Source organism: Scyliorhinus torazame, chromosome 1 (genome assembly GCF_047496885.1).
Source record: "Scyliorhinus torazame isolate Kashiwa2021f chromosome 1, sScyTor2.1, whole genome shotgun sequence".
NCBI classification, from domain to species: Eukaryota; Metazoa; Chordata; class Chondrichthyes; order Carcharhiniformes; family Scyliorhinidae; genus Scyliorhinus; species Scyliorhinus torazame.
Window position 1 is genome coordinate 290,618,981 of NC_092707.1, and position 25,716 is coordinate 290,644,696.

At 48.2% G+C, this 25,716-nt stretch overlaps 1 protein-coding gene and 1 long non-coding RNA gene across 3 annotated transcripts in view; one reads left to right on the forward strand and one right to left on the reverse strand.

Annotated features, from left to right (window-relative positions):
• The window catches only part of stx11a (syntaxin 11a), a 55,015-nt gene extending 43,409 nt beyond the window's left edge, over nucleotides 1–11,606 (forward strand). For both annotated transcript variants that reach the window (XM_072507431.1, XM_072507438.1), the window contains one exon: nucleotides 9,980–11,606. In XM_072507431.1, the coding sequence (XP_072363532.1) occupies nucleotides 9,985–10,842 (858 nt within the window). In that variant the 5' untranslated portion in view covers nucleotides 9,980–9,984 and the 3' untranslated portion in view covers nucleotides 10,843–11,606. The remainder of the gene's footprint in view (nucleotides 1–9,979) is intronic.
• LOC140422431 (uncharacterized) overlaps nucleotides 1–25,716 on the reverse strand; it is a 98,836-nt gene that overhangs the window by 42,807 nt on the left and 30,313 nt on the right. Inside the window, exon 2 of the long non-coding RNA XR_011947458.1 lies at nucleotides 21,871–22,052. This is a non-coding gene — a long non-coding RNA (uncharacterized lncRNA). The remainder of the gene's footprint in view (nucleotides 1–21,870; nucleotides 22,053–25,716) is intronic.

Here is a 25,716-nt window from a genome sequence, read left to right on the forward strand (position 1 = left end):
GTCTCCTCGGCGCCATTGTTGTGAGTTGGCTGGGGTTGGCTGAGCAAGTGCAGCTCGATCTTGATAGCGGGGGACTGGTGAGTGCGGTGCCAGCGGATTGGCTGGCAAGTCTTCATTTGCGGTGAAAAGCCCATGGGGCCTCGTTAAGTGGACCAATTAACTTTGAATAGCGCTGCTGGCCTCGCTGGGATGAGTGCCGGGAAGCCCACGGCAGTTCCCACTCACTACCACACTTTGAAATCTTTCCGGAGAATTGTGACCTGTCTGTCTTTTCGGAACAGTGTATGGGTAGTTATGTCTTGTTAATTTCCAAGCCGTAGTGTATTCAAGCTGAATGTTCTGTATTAATGGATGAAATTCAGCTTATACACCTGATGTAGACTGTCCCAGGGTAGGAAGCCATTCTGCACAAGCAGCACATATCCTACAAGTGAGGATGATGGTGGTCAGTCACACAGGCAGCTGTTCCTGACTTCCTGGAAAATTGGACAATAGAAAAAAAACGTTTGCTTTTATAACACATCTGAATGTCCCAGAACTAAATTTTTTTTATTTTGAACAAGGGCAGCACGGTGGCGCAGCGGTTAGCACTGCAGCCTCACAGCGATGAGGTCCCAGGTTCGATCCCGGCTTTGGGTCACTGTCAGTGTGGAGTTTGCACATTCTCCCCGTGTTTGCGTGGGTTTCGCCCCCACAACCCAAAGATGTGCAGAGTAGGTGGATTGACCACGCTAAATTGCCCCTTAATTGGATAATCTTCCACAGACACCCAAACAAAAAGACTTGGTTTAATATCTCGTCTCAATGATTTTATTTCTTCTTCTTTATAAATTTAGAGTACCCAATTAATTTTTTCCAATTAAGGAGCAATTTAGCGTGGTCAATCGTTTGCACATCTTTTGAGTTGTGGGGCCGAAACCCACGCAAACACAGGGAGAATGTGTAAACTCCACACAGACAGTGACCCAGAGCCGGGATCGAACCTGGGACCTCGGCGCCGTGAGGCCGCAGTGCTAACCACTGAGCCACCGTGCTGCCCTCTTCTCATTTCAATGATGCCACATGTAGCAGTGCAGCACTCGCTCAGTACTGACCCTGCGACAGTGCAATACACCCTCAGTCTTGACCCTCTAACAGTGCAGCACTCCCTCAGTACTGACTCTGTGATAGTGCAGTCTTCCCACAGTAATGACCCTCCAACAGTGCAGCACTCCTTAAATACTGGCTTCTGATAGTGTAGCTCTCGCTGAGCACTAATCCTCCAGTATATAGTATTCCCTCAGACAGTGCAGCGCTCTTTAAGTGCTGACCTCCGAAAGTTTAGCACTCCCTAAGCACTAACCCTCCAAAGTGTAGCGTTCCCTCAGTACTGACCCTCAGACTGTGCAGTACTCCCTCAGTCAGTGTCAGTCTGGAGTATGGGCTCAGGTCCTTGGAATGTAGCTCTGGCTCAGACATTACCAATGACACTAAACCGAACCTGGATTGGCAACTGCAACGAACATGGTTTCCTGTCTGAGTTGAGACAAGGTGCACAACTCAAGGGGATCCTCGAAATAATTATAATTGGGAAAACAGTAATATCCAAACAGGGGAAGTAATCTCTCAGAAGTTGGTTCTTCTTATTAACCAGAAGTCATAAGCGGTTCATCTTCCCATTGTTGTGCAGTACCCACACTAGATTCTTGTACATCTGCTCATTTGGGTGAAGGTTTCTTTGATGAAGTTAGTATTGGATGTAGCTCTGTCTGTGTGAGTGAGGCTAAATCACGTAGCAGATCAGACCACGTGAGAGAGATGAATCAGTGAGTTCCAGATTGAATTCAGCTTTTTGGAATTTCCCTTCTCTTATTTGCCTCCTGAACTTGCTGATTGCAATTGTACACAGAGACACCAGTAACTCTCTTATATCTTCAGATAATAATAATATTAATTGCTTATTGTCACAAGTAGGCTTCAATGAAGTTACTGTGAAAAGCCCCTAGTCGCCACATTCCAGCACCTGTTCGGGGAGGCCGGTACGAGAATTGAACGCATGCTGCTGGCATTGTTCTGCATTACAAGCCAGCTGTTTAGCCCACTGTGCTAAACCAGATGTCAGCAGTTTACAGGCAGGGAACTGGATGAGAAGTTGGTTAAAAGATAATGAACCATGCAACAAGGGAAGTTTGTGCTCCAGTGGTAGTTTCTTCATGGTCAATAAAGTCAATTAATCCAGTGAGTTGAATTTGGTGAATGTGGATGATTAATCGTTTGAAACTTTCTGGATTTTTGTGTATTTATGTTTGTTCCTGGTTGGAACAATGTCACTTTAAGAGTCCGATCACATGATGTATTGATGATGCCATTGGCTATTTGTGCAGACAACCAAGCAATCTATCTTTACAGCCTGTTGAGTAAACACCTTTCCAATAAAGCTCTTGTTTGTTTGTACCTTCGTTGACTGCAAGTCTAACTTTCAAAAATGCCACAGAGAAAATTGGCAACGAGTAGTTCAGAACCATCTGGCAGACTGCCGGAGAAAAAGAAATAGAAAAATCATCAATCCATGCGCAGGCATCCAAAAAGGATTAAGAAGCTGGGCAGCATGGTGGTGCAGTGGTTAGCATTGCTGCCTCAGGGCGCCGAGGTCCCAGGTTTGATCCCGGCTCTAGGTCACTGTCCGTGTGGAGTTTGCACATTCTCCCCGTGTTGGAGTAGGTTTCGCCCCCACAGCCCAAAGATGTGCAGGGTAGATGGATTGAACACGCTAAATTGCCCCTTAATTGGAAAAATTTAATTGGGTAACCTAAATTTATAAAAATAAAAGTAGTGCTAAATATTTTGTGGGACATTGTGCTAACAGAAACCCTTTCCATAGTACAAATGATGGGAATCTTTTGCGCCATGGGACTGTATGATGAGAACACCGATTGGTGGAGCTCATATACTGAAAGATTTGATTATTTTGTTCAAGCGAACAAAATTGCGGCAGATATTGTAATCCCAACTTTCCTGAGTACAATGGGAGAGGGAACCTTCAACCTCTTGCGAAGCCTGGTGCTGCCAGAAAAACCAGGCTCGGTAAACCATGAGGAGATTGTAAAGATATTGCAGAGCTGCTTCTCACCTAAACCTTTGATCATTGCTGAGAGGTTCAGGTTCCATAAACGTAACCAACAAAAAGGTGAATCAATCACAGTTCATAGCTACGTTGAAGAATTTCTTTTTTAAAAATTCCAATTAAGGAGCAATTTAGCGTGGCCAATCCACCTACCCTGCACATATTTGTGCGTTGTGGGGGTGAGACCCACAGACACGGGGAGAATGTGCAAACAATGGACAATGACCCGGGGCTGGGTTTCATACCCGGGTCTTCGGTGCCATGAGGCAGCAGTGCTAACCACTGGGCCACCGTGCCACCCTTACTTTGAAGAAATGAGCTGAATACTGTGAATTTGTCTTGAACAACACCATTAGAGACAGACTAGTGTGTGGTTAAGAAGTGGAGCTATCCAAGAAAGGCTGTTAACAGAAAGCAGCTTAAACCTAAAGAAGGCTTTGAAGTTGCAATCTCAATGCCTTCGAGACCCGCAGCCATCACCCGTTGTGACTGGACCAAACTCTGGAGCGCTGCTGCAATGTCCATATTGCTCTATACATGGCTGCCTGTGACATGGCCGCCTGCCCTGTGCCTTGACCACTGCCCGCACAGTGTGCCCAAGGCCTTCGACATCCTGACCCATGACCGATGCCTTCTCACCCAAGGCCTCACCACGGATGCCACCTGTTCAGTATTGGCCTGGGTAGCACACATGATAATTACCACCTCCTGCCCCTGCAGGTGGTTGAACCCCTCCAACTGAACTTGCACCCCCTCCTCTAGACCCCCCTGCATCTCCGACATTAATGGAACCGCCCTTTCCTGAAGCCTGAGATTCGTGGACGACAGCTAGTCCCTGGGGTGGGGCGTCCTTCAACCTTCCGTCCACCTGATATTTGTGTACATAAATGCTTCATGTGACGCATTGGCATCCTCCGACTGATGTGGACATAAACCTCGATCCCGACTCCAGCAGGGGACTGGAGCATCGGAAATGGATCCCATTTCTTCCCACGACACTGGATTCTCTGCCACATCGGGAACTCTGTTGCCAACGGAGGGCCAGTTAAAAATATCGTTGCCATTGGATAAAATTTCAAACTGTCGTGATAGGCCTGTGTATAATATTGTATGTAGTTAGCAGTGCGATCTCCAACCAGCTGGTGGTGCCACACATCAGTCTGGTGACATCCAGCTATCGCCAGTTGGTAGTAAGGTGTACAACAGGACAGTCGGACATCAGATAGTTCTAGGAGAGTCTATGAAAATCAAACAGTAATTTAGTCTGTATAGCGTTCTGTATATTATGTGCGGCACAATAGCACAGTGGCTATCACTGTTGCTTCAGGGGTCCCAGGTTCGATTGCCGGCTTGGGTTACTGTCTGTACGGAGTCTGCATGTTCTCTCCGTGTCTGCATGGGTTTCCTCCGGGTGCTCCGGTTTCCTCCCACATGTCCCGAAAGACATGTTGTTGGGTAATTTGGACATTCTGAATTCACCCCCTGTGTACCCGAAGAGGCGCCGGAATATGATGACTAGGAGCTTTTCACAGTAACTTCATTGTAGTGTTATTATAAGCCTGCTTGTGACAACAAAGATTATTAAATTATATCTCCACGTGTTACTCAATAAATCACCATTCTAGTTAAGTCACCAGCAGTTCTGTATGAATCATTGCAAGGACAAGGTCACAGAACACAACATTGTACCAGGAGTGTTGAACATTTGAAGCTAATAGCAGAAAAGACGAAGCGAAACCGGCCGAAGAATGAAAAAGAGAAGATTCTTCCGCCTACCTGGTGAACTACGAATATTGGTGATTCAACGCAACAAATGACAGTGAAGTTCGAGATGGAAGGTTTAAAGGCACCCTCCAGCTTCAAGACTTGGGTAACGTGGATGAAAACTGCCACATTTTCAAACAGCAGTTTAAGCTCTACGTTTTAGCCCTGGGCCTGCAGGCACCGTTGCTGCACACGGTGGCAGGTCCACAAGCAATTAAAATCTGCAATACCTTCGCTTTTGATAGCAAAGAGGAAAGCCAGAGCTATGATGAGGTGATAAAGTACTTTCATCGGCACTGCTCTCCGAAAAGAAAAAAATTTGGAAGATATATTTTTTGTACACGTACCCAGAAACCTGGCGAATCTTTCAATAGTTTTGTAACCGACTTGAGACTGAAGGCCCAGTCCTGCAATTTCAGTAATCTAAAATCATCGATGATCTGCGACCAAATAGTATTTGGCATGTCAAATGACAAGCTCCATGAGAGATTGTTATGGGAGGAAGACCTGAAATTGGAAAGTGCGATTAAGATTTGCCAGTTGAGTGAGTTGGCTGCACAGCAAATCAGTACATTCACTTTGAAACATTTAAAAAAATAAATTTTGTATAATCTTTTTCCAATTAAGGAGCAATTTAGTGTGGCCAATCCACCTAACCTGCACATCTTTGGGTTGTGGGAGTGAAACCCACGCAGGCACGGGAAGAATGTGCAAACTCCACAGAGACAGTGGTTAGAGGCCGGGGTCGAACCATCAACACTGTGGCGCAGTTCAATATGAAACGTGGTCTCAGTGCGGGCGGCCATTTTAAGCGGCTGACAGGAGCCGCCATCTAATGCCAGAAATGTGGCAACCGACATGGCCCACAGCAATATCTAGCATATGGAAAAGTATGTTCCAGGTGTGGCCGTACAAATCATTTTGCGAAACAATGTTTTTTGTGTCCTACAGTGGGCCAAATCAGATACGTTAACACGGTTGATGAGGTGCCTCTGGTGGAACAGTTCTTTATTAATCTAATTTCAACCAAGGACTAGAAGAGTCCAACCAATAAAAGTGAAGAAATCCTTCTGAAAAGTCGTAACTATAGTAAGTACAAACCTGCTGCCATCGAAACCAAGTGGAAAACCTTAATGTAGGTGAACGACACATTGGTAAAATGTAATCTCGACATGGGAATGAGGGCCAACCTCCTCAGTCTGTCCGATTTGCACGGGCTGCACATTAATCCGAAAGTTGTTGATCAACCAAGACTGCCGTTAGGAAGGAAGGAGATTGAGACACTGGGTAAATGTGAGCTTGTGTTAAGCGTGCATGATACAACGTATATGTTACCATTTTCCATTATGGACATGAAAAGCGAGACCGTCATAGGAGCGGATCCGTGTGAGGCCCTGGACTTAGTTGAGTGGCTCTATGTTCCAGACAGCGAGTGGCCAGCTGAATTCTACAAATCTCACCAAGATATGCTGGTGCAGTTATTCGATAAGAAACAAGCAAAAGTCCAGGCGAAGGATGACAAATCAGAGGAAGGGATGGAAGAGCAAAAGGGAAAGGGAATTCTACACTTCTGGTTAACAGTCTTCACGGTGGTTAACAGTTTGTATACTTAGTGGCATGATACTGGAGCATGATGAGCCTGTATTAAAGCATCTACAAGATGTGAATGTTAAACGCTCAGAGCATGAACAGCCAATGAGCTTGCTTCACTCTGGAGTTTAAGTTTGAGCCCAATGAGTATTTTACAAACAAGGTAATTATGAAAGTATACCATATGGAATCGCGACCTGACAAGCTTGAATCTTCACTCCTTGATAAACAGGGGATGCACAAGGTGCCAGATTGACTGGAAGAAAGAAAGAAATGTCACACTGAAAACCATTAAATCGAAGCCAAAGCATAAAGGTCAGAGCATTCGTAAAATCAGTTATGAAACTGTACCAAATGATTCATTCTTCAATTTCTACTGTCCTCCTGAAGTTCCACAGTATGGAATGTTCAATAAAGGTTCTACAGCAACACCTGCTGCTGACTTTGAAATTGGTCGCCTTCTGTACGAACACATAATTCCATGTGCAATGTCGTACTTTACATGAGAAGCCATTGCAGATGATACTGACTCCGATGATGAGTACTACGATGATATCTACGATGACCATGAATATGATGAAGAGAATAAAGACTCAGAGGGTGAGCCAGATGAGGATGACTGTGAAACTCTAGTCAGGTTGTTTCACAGGGTGATGGTAAGCTAGATGAGGAAGCCAGTGGAGCACGACTCCAATGGTTTGGCAGGAATGATGAGGTGGTCACAAGGGACAGCCAGTCTGCGCAGGACACCGAGCAATTTGAAATTTCTGAGATGGTGCACGCAGAGATGGAGAGTGAGATTGTGGTAGAAGACACCTCGGGTCAAAATGACTCAGCTGCGAACAAACTAATAACCAAAGACATAATACCAATTCTGGAGAAACCGGCTCCAGAGGTATATGGTGAATTGTCGCAGGTCTCTGAACTGGTTCAAGTAGTGGACTCCCCACTGCGCGAGGCCACGCCACTGAAATATGAGTTAGAGGGGACGATCCCCGCTGGCCTACCAAAGAGTGCCGTTAGAAAGCAGGGTCATTCCCACCATTTGTAGTGCCGGGAACAACCTCTCAACTCCCACCCAGAACAGACTCTGTTTTATTTTGGGTTAGATCACGCCCATACACTTTCCATAAACTGCTCACTTTTACCAATAGATTTGAGCAACCCCGAGGCTTTCAGTGTCCTTACGCTTGGTTGAATTTGTGGCGATAAAAGCAAGCAGGGCGGGGACACTGGTTCCTTCTATATTTTGGAGGCTTAATTGTGAACAAAGAACAAAGAACAAAGAAAAGTACAGCACAGGAACAGGCCCTTCGGCCCTCCCAGCCTGCACCGACCGTGCTGCCCGTCTAAACTACAATCTACACTTAAAAGAATTGTGGAGTGGCAACACGGATATCAGTAGAGGAGCTGTAAAAAATGCAAAGAGTGAAGTTCTCCAGCACCGATTCTGATTTTAATCCATTTACACAGTTGGAATGCAGTTAAATTCTCAACTTCAGATTGATTTTAAGTTCATTAGACCATCTCTGAGCTATGTCCTCCGAACAGAATATAAGCGATCACTCGGGGAGCTGAAGGTTGATGGGAGGGTTTAGTGAAACCAATATTATGAGTAGATCGACACTTGTCCAGAGAGAGAGGGAAAGGTTGGTCACCCTCTCCCCGATTTCCCCCCCCCCCCCACACTCATCTCCTCTCTCCGCTTCACACCTCCCCCTCCCAACCTCTCTTCCCCTCCCCACCCATTCCCCTCATCCCGTTTCCCCCTCCTCACCGCTTCTCCCTCTCCCCTCCTCCTTCCCTCTCCCCACCTTCCCTCGCGCTTCCATACCCTCACCCCTCCGCCATCCTCCCTTCGGCCCCTTGCAATACTCTCAATTTAGAATGCATGTTTTTACATTTTTGTATCAGATTGTGCACTGCATTTGCAAATAGGGAGGCAATGTAACTGAGACCAAGGCCGGGATTCTCCGACCCCCCCGCCGGGTCGGAGAATCCCCGGGGGGGAGGCGCGAATCCCGCCGCGCCGCCCTGGTGCCGGCTATATACTGAGGGAGCGGCGCACGATTCAAGAGTTAATACTGAGGGAGTGCTGCACCGTCAGAGAGTCAGTATTAATGGAGTGCTACACTGTCAGAGGGCCAGTACTGAGGGAGTGCTATACTGTCAGAGTCGGTACTGAGGGAGTGCTGCACCGTCAGAGAGTCAGTATTAATGGAGTGCTATACTGTTAGAGGCCCAGTACTGAGGGAATGCTACACTGTCAGAGGCCCAGTACTGAGGGAGTGCTATACTGTCAAAGGGTCAGCACTGAGGGAATGCTGCACTGTCAAAGGGTCAGTATTGAGGGAGTGCTGCACTGTCAGAGTCAGCACTGAGGGAGTGCGGCACTGTCAGAGGGTCAGTACTGAGAGAGTGCTGCACTGTCAAAGGGTCAGTATTGAGGGAGTGTTGCACTGTCAGAGTCGGTACTGAGGGAGTGCTGCACTGTCAAAGGGTCAGTATTGAGGGAGTGCTGCACTGTCAGAGTCAGCACTGAGGGAGTGCGGCACTGTCAGAGGGTCAGTATTGAGGGAGTGCTGCACTGTCAGAGTCGGTACTGAGGGAGTGCTGCACTGTCAAAGGGACAGTATTGAGGGAGTGCTGCACTGTCAGAGTCGGTACTGAGGGAGTGCTGCACTGTCAAAGGGCCAGTACTGAGGGAGTGCTGCACTATTAGAGAGTCAACACTGAGGGAGTGCTGCCTGTCAGAGGATCAGCACTGAGGGAGTGCGGCACTGTCAGAGGGCCAGTACTGGGGGTGTGCGGCACTGTCAGAGGGCCAGTTCTGCGGGAGTGCTGCACTGTCAGAGGGCCAGTACTGAGGGAGTGCGGCACTGTCAGAGGGCCAGTACTGGTGGAGTACTGCACTGTCAAAGGGTCAGTACTGAGGGTGCGCTGCACTGTCAGAGGGTCAGTACTGAGGGAGTGCTGCACTGTCAGCAGGTCAGTACTGAGGGAGTGCGACACTGTCAGAGGGTCAGTACTGAGGGAGCGCTGCACTGTCAGAGGCTCACACTGAGGGAGTGCGGCACTGTCAGAGGTGTCGCCTTCCTTATGAGAACTTAAACCAAAGTTCCATTATCCCTCATGGGTGGATGTAAATGATCCTATGGGTGTCCTTGATGAGGACCTGGAAAGTTCTCCCTGCTGTTCCAGCCAATATTTATCCATTAACCAACATCTCTGAAACAAATTAGTCGTTCATTTCTATGTTGCTTGTGGGATCTTGCTGAACTGAAATTGGCTGTTCCATTTCTTATGTAGAACTGTGACTGGACTTCAAAACAATTGCATGATTTGTAAAACACTATGGAGTCATCCTCCGGTTGTGAAAGGTGCTATACAAATGCTAATTTTTCTTTTGTTTATTTATTGAATAATTGGAAATTCACTTCTTAAGATGCATTGAGGTAACGGGTTTATTTTTGCTGGTGTGACTTTGTTTTACTGATCTTGATTGTTTGTGTGTTCTTTCAGGAACAATGAAGGACAGACTTGAAGAATTGATAGAATGTTCAAAATCTTATCAGCAGCAAACAGAGGCCGAAGATGAGGTGGATAACCCCCAGGAAAGCTTGGTGTTTGAATGCGACTTCATTTTGCAGATGCTTTACAAGGAAGTACAGCAGACCCGAGAGGAAAATGGACGCCTGAAAGTGGACATCAAACGCCTCGGGAAGCAGAACACCCGCTTCCTCACCTCAATGCGACGACTCAGCAGCATCAAGCGAGATTCAAATTCTATTGCTAAAGACATAAAAAGCCGGGGTGAGAAGCTCCACCGCAGGCTGCAGGACCTGAGAAACTACATAGAAGAGATAACAAATACCCACGGACCCAATGCTGCCATCGTTCGTATTGCCCAGGCTCAGCACTTTGTCCTCTTGAATAATTTCCACGATGCCATGTTGGAGTACAACAAAGAGGAGATGAAGCAGCGGGAAAACTGTAAGACCCGGATCCAGCGACAGCTTGAGATCATGGGGAAGGACATTTCTTGTAACGAGATGGAGGACATGATAGAGCAGGGTAAGTGGGATGTATTCTCTGGGAACCTGCTGAGTGACGTACGTGGGGCACGGACAGCACTGTCAGAAATTGAGCAGCGGCACCGGGAGCTGCTGAAGCTGGAGTGTCGAGTCCGCGAGATTCATGACTTGTTCCTGCAGATGGCAGTGTTGGTGGAGGAACAGTCAGAGACACTCAACAACATTGAGGTAAATGTGCAGAAAATCCAAGACTACGTGGGTCAGGCAAAGGTTCAGTTGAAGAAGGCAGTGGAACACAAGAGGAACAACATTTGTCGACAGATATTCTGCTGTTACTGTTGCTGCCCCTGATGTAACATTCCTGACCCCCCCCCCCCTCCTGCCCTCCCCCAACTGTACCTGGCCATTCTTTCATTGTGTCAAACCACAGTTAAATACTCTCCTCCATAAAGAAATGTTTTGACATTAGATGTTGCGTTAAACATCCTGATTTTAGCCATGATTTTGTCTCTTTGTAGCTTTTTTTATGTGCCAGCGACCTTTCCAATTATAGAAGGAGGGACTTAGATTGCAAAGTTTGCCTTTGTCCTCCGACAGCTACAGCTCAGAACACTTGCTCTTCCATACCAAACATGTCCACTTCTGTTTCCACATCTCCAAATGTTGGAGCTCGTCATTGACAGGTTCCAAAGCCAATCTTGGATTACAAACCTGGAGTTACTTATCTCCATTCTGGACTAAAACCTCAGGAACATATTGGATAGAAAACCTTCCATGGATTGATGTGACGTTTCTCCTGTTCTTGGATTGTGGAGTTGATGACAAGGTCGGCCTTTACTGTCCTTCCCCAGTTGATCCAAGAAGCCTGCGCCAAAGCTTCTCCGTGAACTGCTGAACTCATGATTTTTAGCACTAATGCTTTGAGCTCCATAAAGACTGCTCATTCTTGTCATAGCTGGGGTCAGGGGGTTTGCATTGTTTATACCATGAGTTTCTCATGCTTCAGAATCTTTCAGGTTGTGATTCCAAATGTCTCACAATTTTTAATCTTCCCGCTGAATCTGTCATACTTTGTTTCCCAGCTTTGGTTGGAGGGAGAGTGGGTTTGTGGGATTGGCTGGGGGAGGGGGGGGGGGGGTGGAGACTGAGGAAAGGGAGGAGAGGGAACTGAAGGCTGTAGGGTGTGGCATTTGTGTTGTTTATCCGTTCCCCATATTTTCACCTCCAGAGCTGCAGAATACAAGGCAGAAAATAAACAATAAGTGCTGGTTCTTGTGGTCAATAAGAACACAGGAGTCCAGTGATTCTTGCAACGGAATGGGTCAATGGAATAAGTGGTGCAGACTATGATGCATTCATTGGGTTTCACCTCCACCACCCAAAGATGTGCAGGTTAGGTGGATTGGCCACACTAAATTGCCCCTTAATTGGTAAAAGATAATTGGGTACTCTAAATTCATATGAAAAAAAATGATGCATTCATGACATCAGAGCTAGAGACTCTGTACAGCAGAACAAGCAGGCAGCACTCAGGGGCATGTGCCTACTCAGTAGCCCACCTTGTATATATTGTACACAGTGTAAGTAGACCAGTTTGCGATAGTTGCCCGAGTCAGGCGACAGTCTCTCTACATAAGGTACATGATCTAGCGTATCCTTGAAACAATTCAAGTCCCAAATGAGTAACTCAGAGGTCATAAATTCAAATCCTGTCCTGGCAAGTTATAAAATTTTATTTGATAGATCTGCTGATTTGTGAACTGGAAGTGACAATGAAGCGGTCCTGGTTATTGTGAAAACTCAACGGATTGAGTAATGTTCTTTAGGGAGGGGAAGCTGCATCTTTACCCAGTCCGACCTACACATAACTCCAGTCCCATGCTACTTGATTCTGAATACTCAATTACCAGTGAATGGAGCCTCACCAGTGTTTTCCACATTCCATACAGAAAGATTGTGTGGAGGAGATTAGTTTTTGGGGCATTAACCACCTCCTCAGCTAGTTTGAAAGAATCTCCCATACCAACAATCTTAAATTGTTTCTCCCCTCCATGTATTCAGAATCTTTCACCTGTTAAGATCCCAGTTAATGTTATAACTGAACTGGAAGGTCCCAGAATGGAACCCTGGCTCAAATTAAAAAAAAAAAAAAATCATGGAAGGACAGACTTACAGGACTGCAAATAGTTTTAACAACACGGGGGGAAAAAAATTTTAAACATCAAAAATTGCAGTAAGATACATTACTTCTTTACTCCCTCCTTAGCGTGACAATTAATTACACACAGGATTTAGGATTAACACGAATTACAAAGTACATCTTAATCTACAATGTTCTCGGAACACAAAGTCCCTTTTCAGTACATAAAATGGCTGTGGGCAAATACACTCTCCACTCTGAATCCCATGTTTGTGGATGTCTCCTCAGAATCCCCCCAGATGATTGGCACTCCACCCCCAAAAACATGCTTTAAAATCTTCTCTCATAGTTATAATGCTTTCTGGGGTGGCATGGTGGCGCAGTGGTTAGCACTGTTGCCTTTGGCACTGAGGATCCGGGTTTGATCCCAGCCCCGGGTCACTGTCCGTTTGGACTTTGCACGTTCTCCCCGTGTCTGCGTGGGTCACACCCCCACGACCCAAAGATGTGCAGGTTAGGTGGATTAGACACGCTAAATTGCCCCTTAATTGGGAAAAAAATAATTGGGTACTCTAAATTTATTTATTTGTAAAAAATAATTATAATGCCTCCTCGTAGCAGTTTTCATTCCGAAATCCAGACCCAGGGCGGGATTCTCCGACCCCCCGCCGAGTCGGAGAATCGCCGGGGGTTGGCGTGAATCCCGCCCCCGCCGGTTGCTGAATTCTCTGGCACCGGATATTTGGCGGGGGCGGAAATCGCGCCGTTTGGCGGGCCCCCCCCCCGGCGATTCTCCGGCCCGCGATGGGCCGAAGTCCTGCTGCTGGAATGCCGGTCCCGTCGGCGAGAATCAAACCATCTCTCTTACCGGCGGGACTAGGCGGCGCGGGCGGTCTCCAGGGTCCTGGGGGAGGCGCGGGGCGATCTGGCCCCGGGGGGTGCCCCCACGGTGGCCTGGCCCGTGATCGGGACCCACCGATCCGCAGGCGGGCCTGTGCCGTGGGGGCGCTCTTTTCTCTCCGCCTCGGCCACAGCCTTCACCATGGCCGACGCGTAAGAGACCCCCCCCCTGCGCATGCGCGGGGATGGCAAGAGCAGCCGCTGACGCTCCCGCGCATGCACGGACTTCCGCCGGCTGCCGAAGTCCTTTCGGCCCCGGTTGGCGTGGCGCCAAAGTACTTTCCCGCCGGTTGGCGGCGCACCAACTACTCCGGCGCGGGCCTAGCCCCTCAAGGTGAGGGCTTGGCCCCTAAAGGTGCGGAGAAATCAGCACCTTTGGGGCAGCCCGACGCCGGAGTGGTTCCCGCCACTCAGCCTGCCGGGACCCACCGCCCCGCCGGGTAGGAGAGAATCCCGGTCTAGGTTTTTCAAATGACACTTTTATACAAAGCTTCTGCTCCATTTTTAACTGTGAATTCAGTCCAAGATTTCTCACTAACCCCTTTAGGATTTCTTTGGCTTGACTGCTGCGCAAAATGCTCACAATTACTTTAACTCTCGATTCTCAGACAGTATTAAAATGGCATCAGGTGTTTGTTTTACCTTTGAAGGCTGTTGTTCCACTTTAAATCTGGTTACTGTAATTGTCTCTTTAATTCAGAACACTTCATTTACTCTTCCTTGAAATCACAGAATCATGAATCCCTACAGTGCAGAAGGAGACTATTTGACCCATAGAGTCTGCACCGACCCTCTGAAAGAGCACCCTACCTAGGTCGACTCCCCAACCCTATTCCTCATAACCCCACCTAACCTGTGCATCTTTGGACACTAAGAAGAAATTTAGCATGACCAATCCACATTGCCTGCACATCTTTGGACTGTGGGAGGAAACCAGAGCACCCAAAGGAAACCCACGCAGACATGGGGAGAAAGTGCAAACTCCTCTCAGCCTGTCGGAGGCCGGAATTGAACCAAGGTTCCTAGTGCTGTAAGGCAATAGTGCTAACCACTGTGCCACTATGCCGTCTTCTGAACAATACCTTGGTTTCTGTTCACTTAACTCCAGACTTCTTGAATGGTGCTCTTCATTTACTGAGCTGCTCTTCAGATCTCTGCACTTGTTTTCTTAACCATTACTCCATGGTCTGGCTTTTCTTCTAGCAAGGCTGAAAGAGTTCTTCCCTCTCTGGCCTTCTAAACCAACTGCTTCTAGCAAAGCTGTGTGAGCTGCCTTCTCTCTCATTACCGATCTCCAACTGCAATCAAATTGACTAAATTAAAACTTAAAAGTTTCTCTACCTTATAACACCCCAGTATAAACAACCACTGCTGGTTTATTTACTCTTAGCCCTCTCTAAGCACAAAAGAATCACAATCCCCACACATACAAACACCTTTGTCCAGCACAAATCTAACTATAAGTTTTACCCTTCCAGGCACAGAAACATTAAATTTTAACACCCTTTAAACTATACCTTATTCCTAATGTTTACCAATCCAAGTATAAATCCCATAAAACTATCTTTTGTTTTCCTAATATATCTTTTGCTGTTTTTGTTTCAGATTTCTAGACTACTTGGTTATTGTTTCTGGTTTACCAGGCAGGGGTTCCAGAAAATGTTCAATGTAACTGATCTTGAATAGTCATGTCAATTTATTCTCTCCCCCCTCTCGAGTTCCCATCTCCCTTCCCCAACGTTCCCCTTCCTCATCCTCTCCTCCCACTCATCCCCTCCCCTCCCCCTGACCTATCCTACCTCACCTTTGCCACCACTTCCCCTGCCCCTTGCTTTCCCTCACCCTACTCCGCCCTCCCTAGAATTCATACCGTGAAACATTATGTGCAATAATAAAAAAGCTGCTATAAGCTTCATAGTTACTAAATGCAAGAGGCAGAAGTGACTATTTTAAATCTACAAAACAAGGAAATGTTGCCAAGAAAGGTCAGGAGTGGGCAGCACGGTGGCGCAGTGGGTTAGCACTGCAGCCTCACGGTGCCGAGGTCCCAGGTACAATCCCGGCTCTGGGTCACTGTCCGTGTGGAGTTTGCACATTCTCCCCGTGTTTGCGTGGGTTTTGCCCCCACAACCCAAAAATGTGCAAGCTCGGTAGATTGGCCATGCTATAATGCCCCTTAATTGGAAAAAATGAATTGGGTACTCTAAATTTAAAAAAAAAGAAAGGTAGGAGCTGTACTATACATTCAAGGAGTCCTGTCAATTGCAGGAGAACCCATTTGAAAAGGCAAAATTGTGCTCTGCTAATGTTACTGGGATAGGGAGGTGGAAAATTAACCAGTGACCCTGCTCCCAACTGTGGTTCTTGTGGGAGGAAGGGGTGAATTTACACAATCAGTAGACTGTCCACCCTTCCTTGGGCTCATTCAGTTTTGATCGGAGAGAGAGAGGAGTATAATGTCCAAGCTCATTCTTTCTCCAGGTGTCTGCTCTCACTGTTAGATTCACGGAGCGGACCTTCCAAACTCTCTGCGTGCATATGAAGGAGGGTGTGAGGGCTGCTCAACTGTACTCAGGCGTGTGTTATATGACACCCTGGGCTAGGGTGCGGTGAATTCCAACCCCTCCTTGACCCGGAGTTGCAACACAATTTAACTAACCAATAATTCTGAGAAAAATACCCAAAGTCTTTGGCCCTTGGCTGCCCAATAATTACAGTCACCAGGTTTGTCAAATTAAACACAATTATTTTTTATTTATAACAAAAACTATCATGAAATATTCAGCAAATCCAACTGGTTAACTATGTGTGCGAGAGAGAGAGGGCAGGTTCTTTCCCTGAGTGTCCAGGATTCAAAACTCTGCTTTCCTTAGATCTCTGGGAATCATCCCATTCAGGCAGGATCCAATCACCACCCATTGTCAGGCGGAATACAGCCTTCTGGCCAATTCATTGGCCACCAGCTAGCCAATTGAACCAAGTCCCATCCCATCTGTTGGGTGCGTTTTTCCGCTCAAAGCTAGCAGGGTGTACTCTGTCGTAACTTATGATTTCCATCTTCTCACTTCTGCTTGACTTAAAGATACATATCCAGTAATTATCCATGGATCAAAAATTATAACGCCAAAATTAAAGGGGACATAAGCGAATCAACAGGAAGCAGCCTTACACCTGAGAAAGTTCCAATTGTCACTATGAAAATCAATCAGATGATTTAAGTCACAGTGCTTCAAGCCTATTGACCTCCTACGCCATAGAATGTTGAACAAAAATAAAATATTATGAATAAAAGGTGAACCCATGTCTGTGTGGGTCTCACCCCCCACAACCCAAAGATGTGGAGAGTAGGTGGATTGGCCACGCTAATTTGCCCCTTAATTGGAAAAAATAATTGGATAAGGTACTCTAAATTTATTAAAAAATAAATAAATAAAAGGTCAAAACATTTACAAGTGCACCCCAAAGATATTCCGTGCCTTACAAACTCACTTGAGTTCACATCTCTGTAGCTTGACTGCTGTTGGGAGGAACATGGAATTTGCGTTATAAGGTGATGATGATAAAAGAATCGAGTAGTTAAAGGACCCAATTGGAGATGGCAATTGGGAGTGGTGGAAGGATCAAGTGTAATGAGAGCTTGATCGGCAGCGCGCCTGAAAATCCTCCAGCCAATGGGGAGGGTTGGTTCACCAGCAGATGAGCTCTATTTGTGATTACTGAGCAATTCAGCCCAGCTGGAGATTTGAGGAGAGCCGGACTTTGGTGCAGGAGTCCTTTTCCTTCTTCTCAGGGAGTCCCTCGGGATTAAGGTTACCTTGCTTCCGTTCCTGTTTGATGGATTTGAAAAGGCTGATAATCCAATGTGTGATTTACACACTTTGCCACATGTAGGGCAGGTGGTGCTTGAAGGATTAGATAGATCGGCTGTTTAGAGGTTTGTGCACTCCATCTGAAGCCTCGATTGTGCCACTGGCTGATTCCAACAAGGTCTCTCGATGTGTTTGATGTCTTCTTAAATGGTCGGCAACAGGTCAGCGATTCCCATGAGTCGGTGGAGATGTTTGACTACTTCAGGGATGCTTTCAGGCGGTCGGCATGGTGGCCTAGTGGTTAGCACTACTGCATCACGGCGCTGAGGACCCTGGTTCGATCCTGGCCCTTGGTCACTGTCTGTGTGGAATTTACACATTATCTGCGTGGGTCTCACTCCCACAAACCAAAGATGTGCAGGGTAGGTGGATTGGCCATGCTAAATTGTCCCTTAATCCCTTAATTAAAAGGGATGCTTTCAGGATATCGCTAAAATGTTGCCATTGCCTGCTTTGGAATCTCTTGCCGTGGCTGAATTCTGAGTAGAGCAGTTGCTTCAGGGACACAAATCACATGTTCTGCCCAACAGAGCCGGTTTTGAGTGATTAGCACCTTGATGCCAAGCATATTGGCTTTGGAGAGGACGCTGCTGTTGCACATTGGATTTGAAGGATCTCGCAAAGACACTGCTGGTGGTCCTTCTCCAGTGCTTTGAGGTGCCTGCTGTAGGTTGTCCAAGTTTCTCACAACCTATATCAGTCAAATACTATCTCTTTTTAAAAAATAATATTTTATTAAGGTATTTGAAAATTTTTAGAACAGTAACAAAAACAATGACATCAACATAGTAAAATAAACATTTCCCCCCCCCCCCCCCAGCCCAATCTTCACACACTTCAACCATACAACAATCCGTCAAATACTATCTCACTGAATGGTAGAATAAGGTTGAGGGCCTGAATGGCCTCCTCCTGTTTCTTTTTGTTTTAAATTTAGAGCAGCCAATTTTTTTTTCCAATTAAGGGGCAATTTAGCATGGCCAATCCACCTAACCTGCACATTTTTGGGTTGTGGGGGTGAGACCCACAGACACAGAGAGAATGTGCAAACTCCACACAGACAGTGGCCCTGTTTCAAATGCTAATTTGATATTTAAAACTATTCTAATCCAGCATCAACAGAAAAATTACATTTTAAATTGATCACGTCAAAACCAGTTCTTTAAGAAACAGTAATTGACAGGTGAGTTTGAAATTGTTCATCAGGGTGTGGGAAGAATAGAAACACAATTTGAAAGCAGGAACTTAGAACATAGAATTTACAGTGCAGAACTTAAATTATTTGAAGAATTATTTCACATTTTACTACCTGAAAAGGGCATTTCACCACATGCAACAAAGCCTCCAGTTCCTGAAAACATTTTAATTTCAAGAAAAATGCATCAAAGCAGCAAAAAAAAAATCAAGATTGGGAGAAGTGAATCTTTTTTACACTGTATTGTAAATAATTAAAGATTTTGTACTGAATGTTTATTTGTAAAGCTTTGTATAACAGGATTGATTTTTGACATTTTAATTCCACTATATGTAACCTTTTTAAACTCTACCTAAAAAAAAACCACCCAATTGTTTCAAAGGTAAAAGGCATTGAAAAATATAGCAGTATCACTGTATATTAATGTTGCTCCAGGATTGATGGTGACTGGTAAGGTGAATATTTTCCAATTGCAACCAAAAGGGAAATTTAAACCTGTTACTGTCAATGCCATTTCCCAAACTGAACAATTTTCAGTCACTACTGGGTTCAATAGTTGCTGAGAATTACCTCGGGTCACCTGATCGCAATTGACGGCTTCACAACTGGCGAGCCCTAACCAAAGACATGAAACTTGTCCAGAATATCTGGAGGGTGTTTTCGAACAAGTGAACTAACCAATCACCAGGAGAGAGGTTCCTCAGCGGGGACACAGTTTGATCTGTGAATTATCAGTCCTTTTTATATTATTGAGTTCCTCATGAGAAAGAGGTAAATTATACATTCCAATCCCAGAGGGATAATTCAGGAAACACATCTGATACTTTACAGAGTGGTGATTCATTCTTATCAGGATCATTTTATTAAGCAGGTTACAATGATTAATAAAATATTTGTATTCAAAGTAAAGAGTGTTTCTCTCTTTCCTCCCAGACAGAGATAGGGTACACGTCTATCACACTCCATGGGCACGATTCTCCCGCCTCATTGCGTGCTTGCTCGAGCGAAACGAGGCCGGTGAATAGTGGGAGAGACAGAAAGCAAGAACCGCGCCTGGCGCCAAACGGTTTGCGTGCAACCGGCCCACTCCTGTAGGCGGAATCGGGATTCTGCCGTAGCGTGGCGAGAAATCAAATTATTATCACTTAAGTCCTATTTCCAAACAATTAACGGGAGCTACCCCACATCCAACGGCCTCCCATCGTTCACCAGCCTCTCCAGCAAGTATTCATGCTGGCGCTAATTAGTACTCCTTTTGGAAAACGTGAATCTGGCGGCTGGGCTGCTGTGGGAAGCCAAGGAGGTGAGGGGCCACCTTTGTTCACAGGCAGTGAGCCCGGGGGCACTGGGCTTGCTGCCCCTGTGCTCGGGCGGGGCAACTGGGTGGGCAACCGGGGGTGCAGCCCCAGTTGGGGATGAGTTGCCATGAAGCCTAGGGGTATCGGGGCTGGGGTGGTGGCCTGCGGGTGCGCCATATAAACCCCTGGACCATGTATTCTCGTACCGGGGGCAACCCTGGCCCCTGCCTGGCTGCCCACCGACCACCTATAACTCCCACTGACCGCAGAGATCTCTGGAAATGCAACTGAAGGCTATTGCTAATAGGGAATTGGCATTCATAGTTAAGTGAGCATATCACATCTCATGGGTGGGTGTGCCATGTAGTATGTGGGTCTCATTGCCTGGCATCCCAATCACACCTTGATACATGGGCACTTCTTGAACACGGTGGGAGGAAACACCACAGACGCAGCGGCCAACCTTCGATCACCCAGAGGATGGGCCCCAGCCCTGGCACATGTCCACGGCCGAGTATTCGTGGGAAGGCCGTGTAGGGGGGGCATGTCTGGGAGGGATGGGGCATGGGATTGGTGGTCGGCCTGAGCCAGAGGCGTCATACTGGTTGTGGTGAGGGTGTTTTAATGTTCCTCATACAAGTGTACACCACTGCCCCACTATCCCGATGGTACCACCCCATTATCCCCACCCTCCCTCCCTCATCCCCCAAACCACCATAATGCCCCCTTCCCCTCAACACAGACCCCACACCCTATCCCCCCGAGCCGTGCCCTCAGTGATCCTCGATGTGCTTATCCTCCTTTGCTCTATCACTATGTCTAGGTGTATCCACAGGATGCACATCAGAGCTTACCACAACCCATGGCCTTCGATGCCCATGGCGAGCGTCCTCTGGGGGATCTGGGCCCAGAAGATCCTAGCACACATTTCGGCGGCTGCCGCCCTGTTCCAGGTGCTGGCTGCGAGACGCGGCCTCAGAGGGGTGGAACTTGGGGGGGCTGATAGCCATCATCGCCAGTCCATAGTTTGGGTCTGGGTTGTCACCCAGCGACCCCTCCTCCAAGTCAGTGCCCAGAAGGCCATGTGGTTCACCTCGGGACAGAGGGTCAGTTGGTTCGAGACCCAGCTGCCCCTGCGTCATCAGGCTCTGCCAGCCCTGGCGGCTCCCAAATGTCTGCACCATGGTGTTGACGCTCCTCAGTGACTGGGCCATGGCCTGCAGCGCCTCGGCAATGCCCACCTGTGACTGGGGCAAGCTCCGCAGCACCTTGGCCATTTCTATCTGAGAGTGGGACATGCGCACAGCACCTTATCAAGTTCAGCCTGGTACTGGGTCATGTCCCCCATCAAGTCAGACAGTTTACCGAGGCCCTCAGCCATGGCCGTCAGCGACTGTGCAACACCTAGGCCACCTTCACCAATGCTGCGCACCAGTCTTTTCACTGCGGTCGCCTCGGTGCCACAATTGCCGGTGACATCTCCTGCGACTGTAGCCTCTGGGACTCCTCCAATTGAGTATAGACCTGCTGCAGTGCCGCAGACATCTCCCTCTGGATGTCCCGGCCGCTCCCTAACGTCTCCATCAGCTCCGGGTAAACCTGTCCCAGAGGTTCAGCATCAGGCTGGGCCCCAGCTGGGTCCTGGGATCCAGCAGCCCTCCCACTGCTGTCTCGCCTGGGGATTCCTGCCTCCACCTGATGTGCATCAGCAGCTGTGTGCTGCTCACCAGATTGTGCCCCAGAAGCCTGTCCACTAATGTCGCCCACCGAGGTGTGTGTCTCTGCGCTGGTAGAGGGGGGGATGACAGCTGTGAAGCGTCAATTCTGGCATCCTCAGATCTCTGCTCTGAGGTGGTCTGCTGGGATGCGGGGGAGGGGGCCACCCAGGATAGGCACCGTTAGGTGGGGGACCTGTGGGAGAATGAACATAGGGCCAGTGGGAGGGGTGGGTCAGTCTGTATGGCATTAACAACTCACGTTTGGCAGTCCAACTGGGTGGGGCCCAGTGGATCCACACCTCTGTGACGCACACCGACCTCTGTATTGGTGACCACTCTGTCCTCGGACACTCCTGTCACCTCTCGGGCCCATTCATCGAAGCTCGTGAGGATTCCACCGCCGGTCTGGTCCCTCTCTCGGCGATTGTGTGAGAGCTTCTCCTGCGGAGACACAGAGAGGCCATCATTACGTGCAGTTCACGTTGGTGGGGGTGGTGGTGTGAAGGGAGTGTTGGGTGCAGGGAGGGTTGGGGCAAAGAGGGGGGAGTGAAGGGAAGGGGTGTCGGGAGGGTTGGAGGAAGGGAAGGATGTGAAGGCTGAGTTGGGGGGCAGATGAAGAGATTGAGGGGGGCTGGCAGCTTTGGGGGACGGGGAGTTTTTTTGGGGGGGGTCAACTCACCTGTGCTGCCCAGTGTAGGTCGTTGACTTTCTTGTGGCACTGGAGTCCAGTCCTCCTGGTCATATTGCCCGAGCTGACGGCCGTTGCCACTTCATCCCAGGTAGTGCTGGCTCACCCTCTTGGACCCTCAGCATCTAGGAGCCTCCCCAGGTTTGCGTCTCCAAACCTTGGGGCCGGTCGTCATGGCTGTGAGCTGGGTGGGGTGCAAGTGCTGTTTAAGTGCCACTCAACCGTGGGGGGGGGGGGGGGGGGGGGGGGGGGGGGGGGGGGGCGCTGGCAAGCGCTGTCCTGACGAATGGGCTGGCGAGCCTTCATTTGCGACGTGAAGCCCGCGTGAGGCCTTGTTAAGCGGACCAATTAACGTTGATTAGTGTTGCCAACCTTGCCTAGCCGAGCGCCGGGAAGTTCCCGGCAGTTCCCGTTCGCTACCACACTTAGAAATATTTCTGGGGGACTTCCGGTTGTGGCTATGCGGAACTAAGTCGCACATTCGGCAGCTCCCGCAAAAAACGGACTTTTGGGCTTTCAGGGCCCTCAATGGAATTTTTTCAACGTTTCCCGGTGTGGGAAGGGGAGTACAATAGTTCCCCGACAGTATATGGCTTTTACCAGGAGCGGAGCGACTAAAAAAGTGGTGGTAGACTCGAAGGAGGTGTGAGGGAAGAACAACAAAATGGCAGCGGGCGGGGACCAGGCAGCGTGGATGCAGTGGGCGCAGGAGCAACAGGAAGTTATCCAGCGCTGCTTCAGGGAGATTAAGGCGGACCTGCTTGAGCCGATGAAGGCTTCTATCGATAAGCTGCTGGAGACACAGACGGCTCAGGAGGTGGCGATCCGCGAGGCCCAACAAAAGATCTCCGACAACGAGGACGAGATCTTAGGCCTGGCGGTAAAGGTGGAGGCGCACGAGGCGCTCCATAAGAAATGGCAGGAGCGGTTCGAGGAGATGGAGAATCGGTCGAGGCGGAAGAATTTGCGGATTCTGGGCCTCCCAGAGGGGCTGGAGGGGCCGGACGTGGGGGCCTATGTGGTCACCATGTTGAACTCGCTGATGGGAGCGGGGTCCTTCCAGGGGCTCCTGGAGCTGGAAGGGGCCCATCGAGTGCTGGCGAGGAGGCCCAAGGCTAACGAGCCTCCGCGGGCGGTGCTGGTGCGGTTTCATCAGTTCGCTGATCGGGAGTGTGTGCTCAGGTGGGCCAAGAAGGAAAGGAGCAGCAGGTGGGAGAACGCGGAGGTTCGAATATATCAGGACTGGAGTGCGAAGGTGGCGAAGAGGAGGGCTGGGTACAATCGAGCGAAGGCGGTGCTGCACAGGAAGTGGGTGAAGTTTGACATGTTGCAGCTGGCGCGACTGTGGGTCACCTACAAGGACCGGCACCATTATTTTGAGTCTCCGGAGGAGGCGTGGGCCTTTGTTCAGGCCGAGAAGTTGGACACAGATTGAGGGTCGGGATGGGCTTTTGGGGATTGCAGTTGATATGTTACTTTTTGAGGGGGGGTCCTTTGCTCTTGTTTTTCTTTCTTTTTGGTTCGGTGAGGGTGGTTAGGGCAGGTTGGGCACTGTTTGGGTTGGGTTGGTCGGGGGGGCTCTTGGAGGGGGGTAAGCAAATGGAACAGGGGTGGATGGCCGGCAGTGAGATGGGGCCCCGCGGGGGAGGGGGAGGCCCGAGTCGGGGTGAGGGGACTGGGCCTGTAAAAGGAGCTGCGTTCAATATGGCAGAGTTCAATATGGTAGCCATCACAAAGGAGAAAGTGCTAGAGAAACTAAGAGGTTTAAAAATTGATAAATCTCCAGGCCCAGATGGGCTACATCCTAGAGTTCTAAAGGAGATAGTTGAAGAAATAGTGGAGGCGTTAGTTATGATCTTTCAAAAGTCGCTGGAGTCAGGGAAAGTCCCAGAGGATTGGAAAATCGCTGTTGTAACCCCCCTGTTCAAGAAGGGAACAAGGAAAAAGATGGAAAATTATAGGCCAATTAGCCTAACCTCGGTTGTTGGTAAGATTCTAGAATCCATTGTTAAGGATGAGATTGCTAAATTCTTGGAAGTGCAGGGTCGGATTAGGACAAGTCAGCATGGATTTAGTAAGGGGAGGTCGTGCCTGACAAACCTGTTAGAGTTCTTTGAAGAGATAACAAATAGGTTAGACCAAGGAGAGCCAATGGATGTTATCTATCTTGACTTCCAAAAGGCCTTTGATAAGGTGCCTCACGGGAGACTGCTGAGTAAAATAAGGGCCCATGGTATTCGAGGCAAGGTACTAACATGGATTGACGATTGGCTGTCAGGCAGAAGGCAGAGAGTTGGGATAAAAGGTTCTTTTTCGGAATGGCAACCGGTGGCGAGTGGTGTCCCGCAGGGTTCAGTGTTGGGGCCACAGCTGTTCTCTTTATATATTAACGATCTAGATGACGGGACTGGGGGCATTCTGGCTAAGTTTGCCGATGATACAAAGATAGGTGGAGGGGCAGGTAGTATGGAGGAGGTGGGGAGGCTGCAGAAAGATTTAGACAGTTTAGGAGAGTGGTCCAAGAAATGGCTGATGAAATTCAACGTGGGCAAGTGCGAGGTCTTGCACTTTGGAAAAAAGAATAGAGGCATGGACTATTTTCTAAACGGTGACAAAATTCATAATGCTGAAGTGCAAAGGGACTTGGGAGTCCTAGTCCAGGATTCTCTAAAGGTAAACTTGCAGGTTGAGTCCGTAATTAAGAAAGCAAATGCAATGTTGTCATTCATCTCAAGAGGCTTGGAATATAAAAGCAGGGATGTACTTCTGAAGCTTTATAAAGCATTAGTTAGGCCCCATTTAGAATACTGTGAGCAATTTTGGGCCCCACACCTCAGGAAGGACATACTGGCACTGGAGCGGGTCCAGCGGAGATTCACACGGATGATCCCAGGAATGATAGGCCTAACATACGGTGAACGTCTGAGGATCCTGGGATTATATTCATTGGAGTTTAGGAGGTTGAGGGGAGATCTAATAGAAACTTACAAGATAATGAATGGCTTAGATAGGGTGGATGTAGGGAAGTTGTTTCCATTAGCTGGGGAGACTAGGACCCGGGGGCACAGCCTTAGAATAAAAGGGAGTCACTTTAGAACAGAGATGAGGAGAAATTTCTTCAGCCAGAGAGTGGTGGGTCTGTGGAATTCATTGCCACAGAGGGCGGTGGAGGCCGGGACGTTGAGTGTCTTTAAGACAGAAGTTGATAAATTCTTGATTTCTCGAGGAATTAAGGGCTATGGAGAGAGAGCGGGTAAATGGAGTTGAAATCAGCCATGATTGAATGGTGGAGTGGACTCGATGGGCCGAATGGCCTTACTTCCGCTCCTATGTCTTATGGTCTTATGGACACACCTGAAGGTGGCAGACCAGGTAAGATTGAGGAAAGGGTGGGTAGGTCAAGTGTTTCATTCGGGG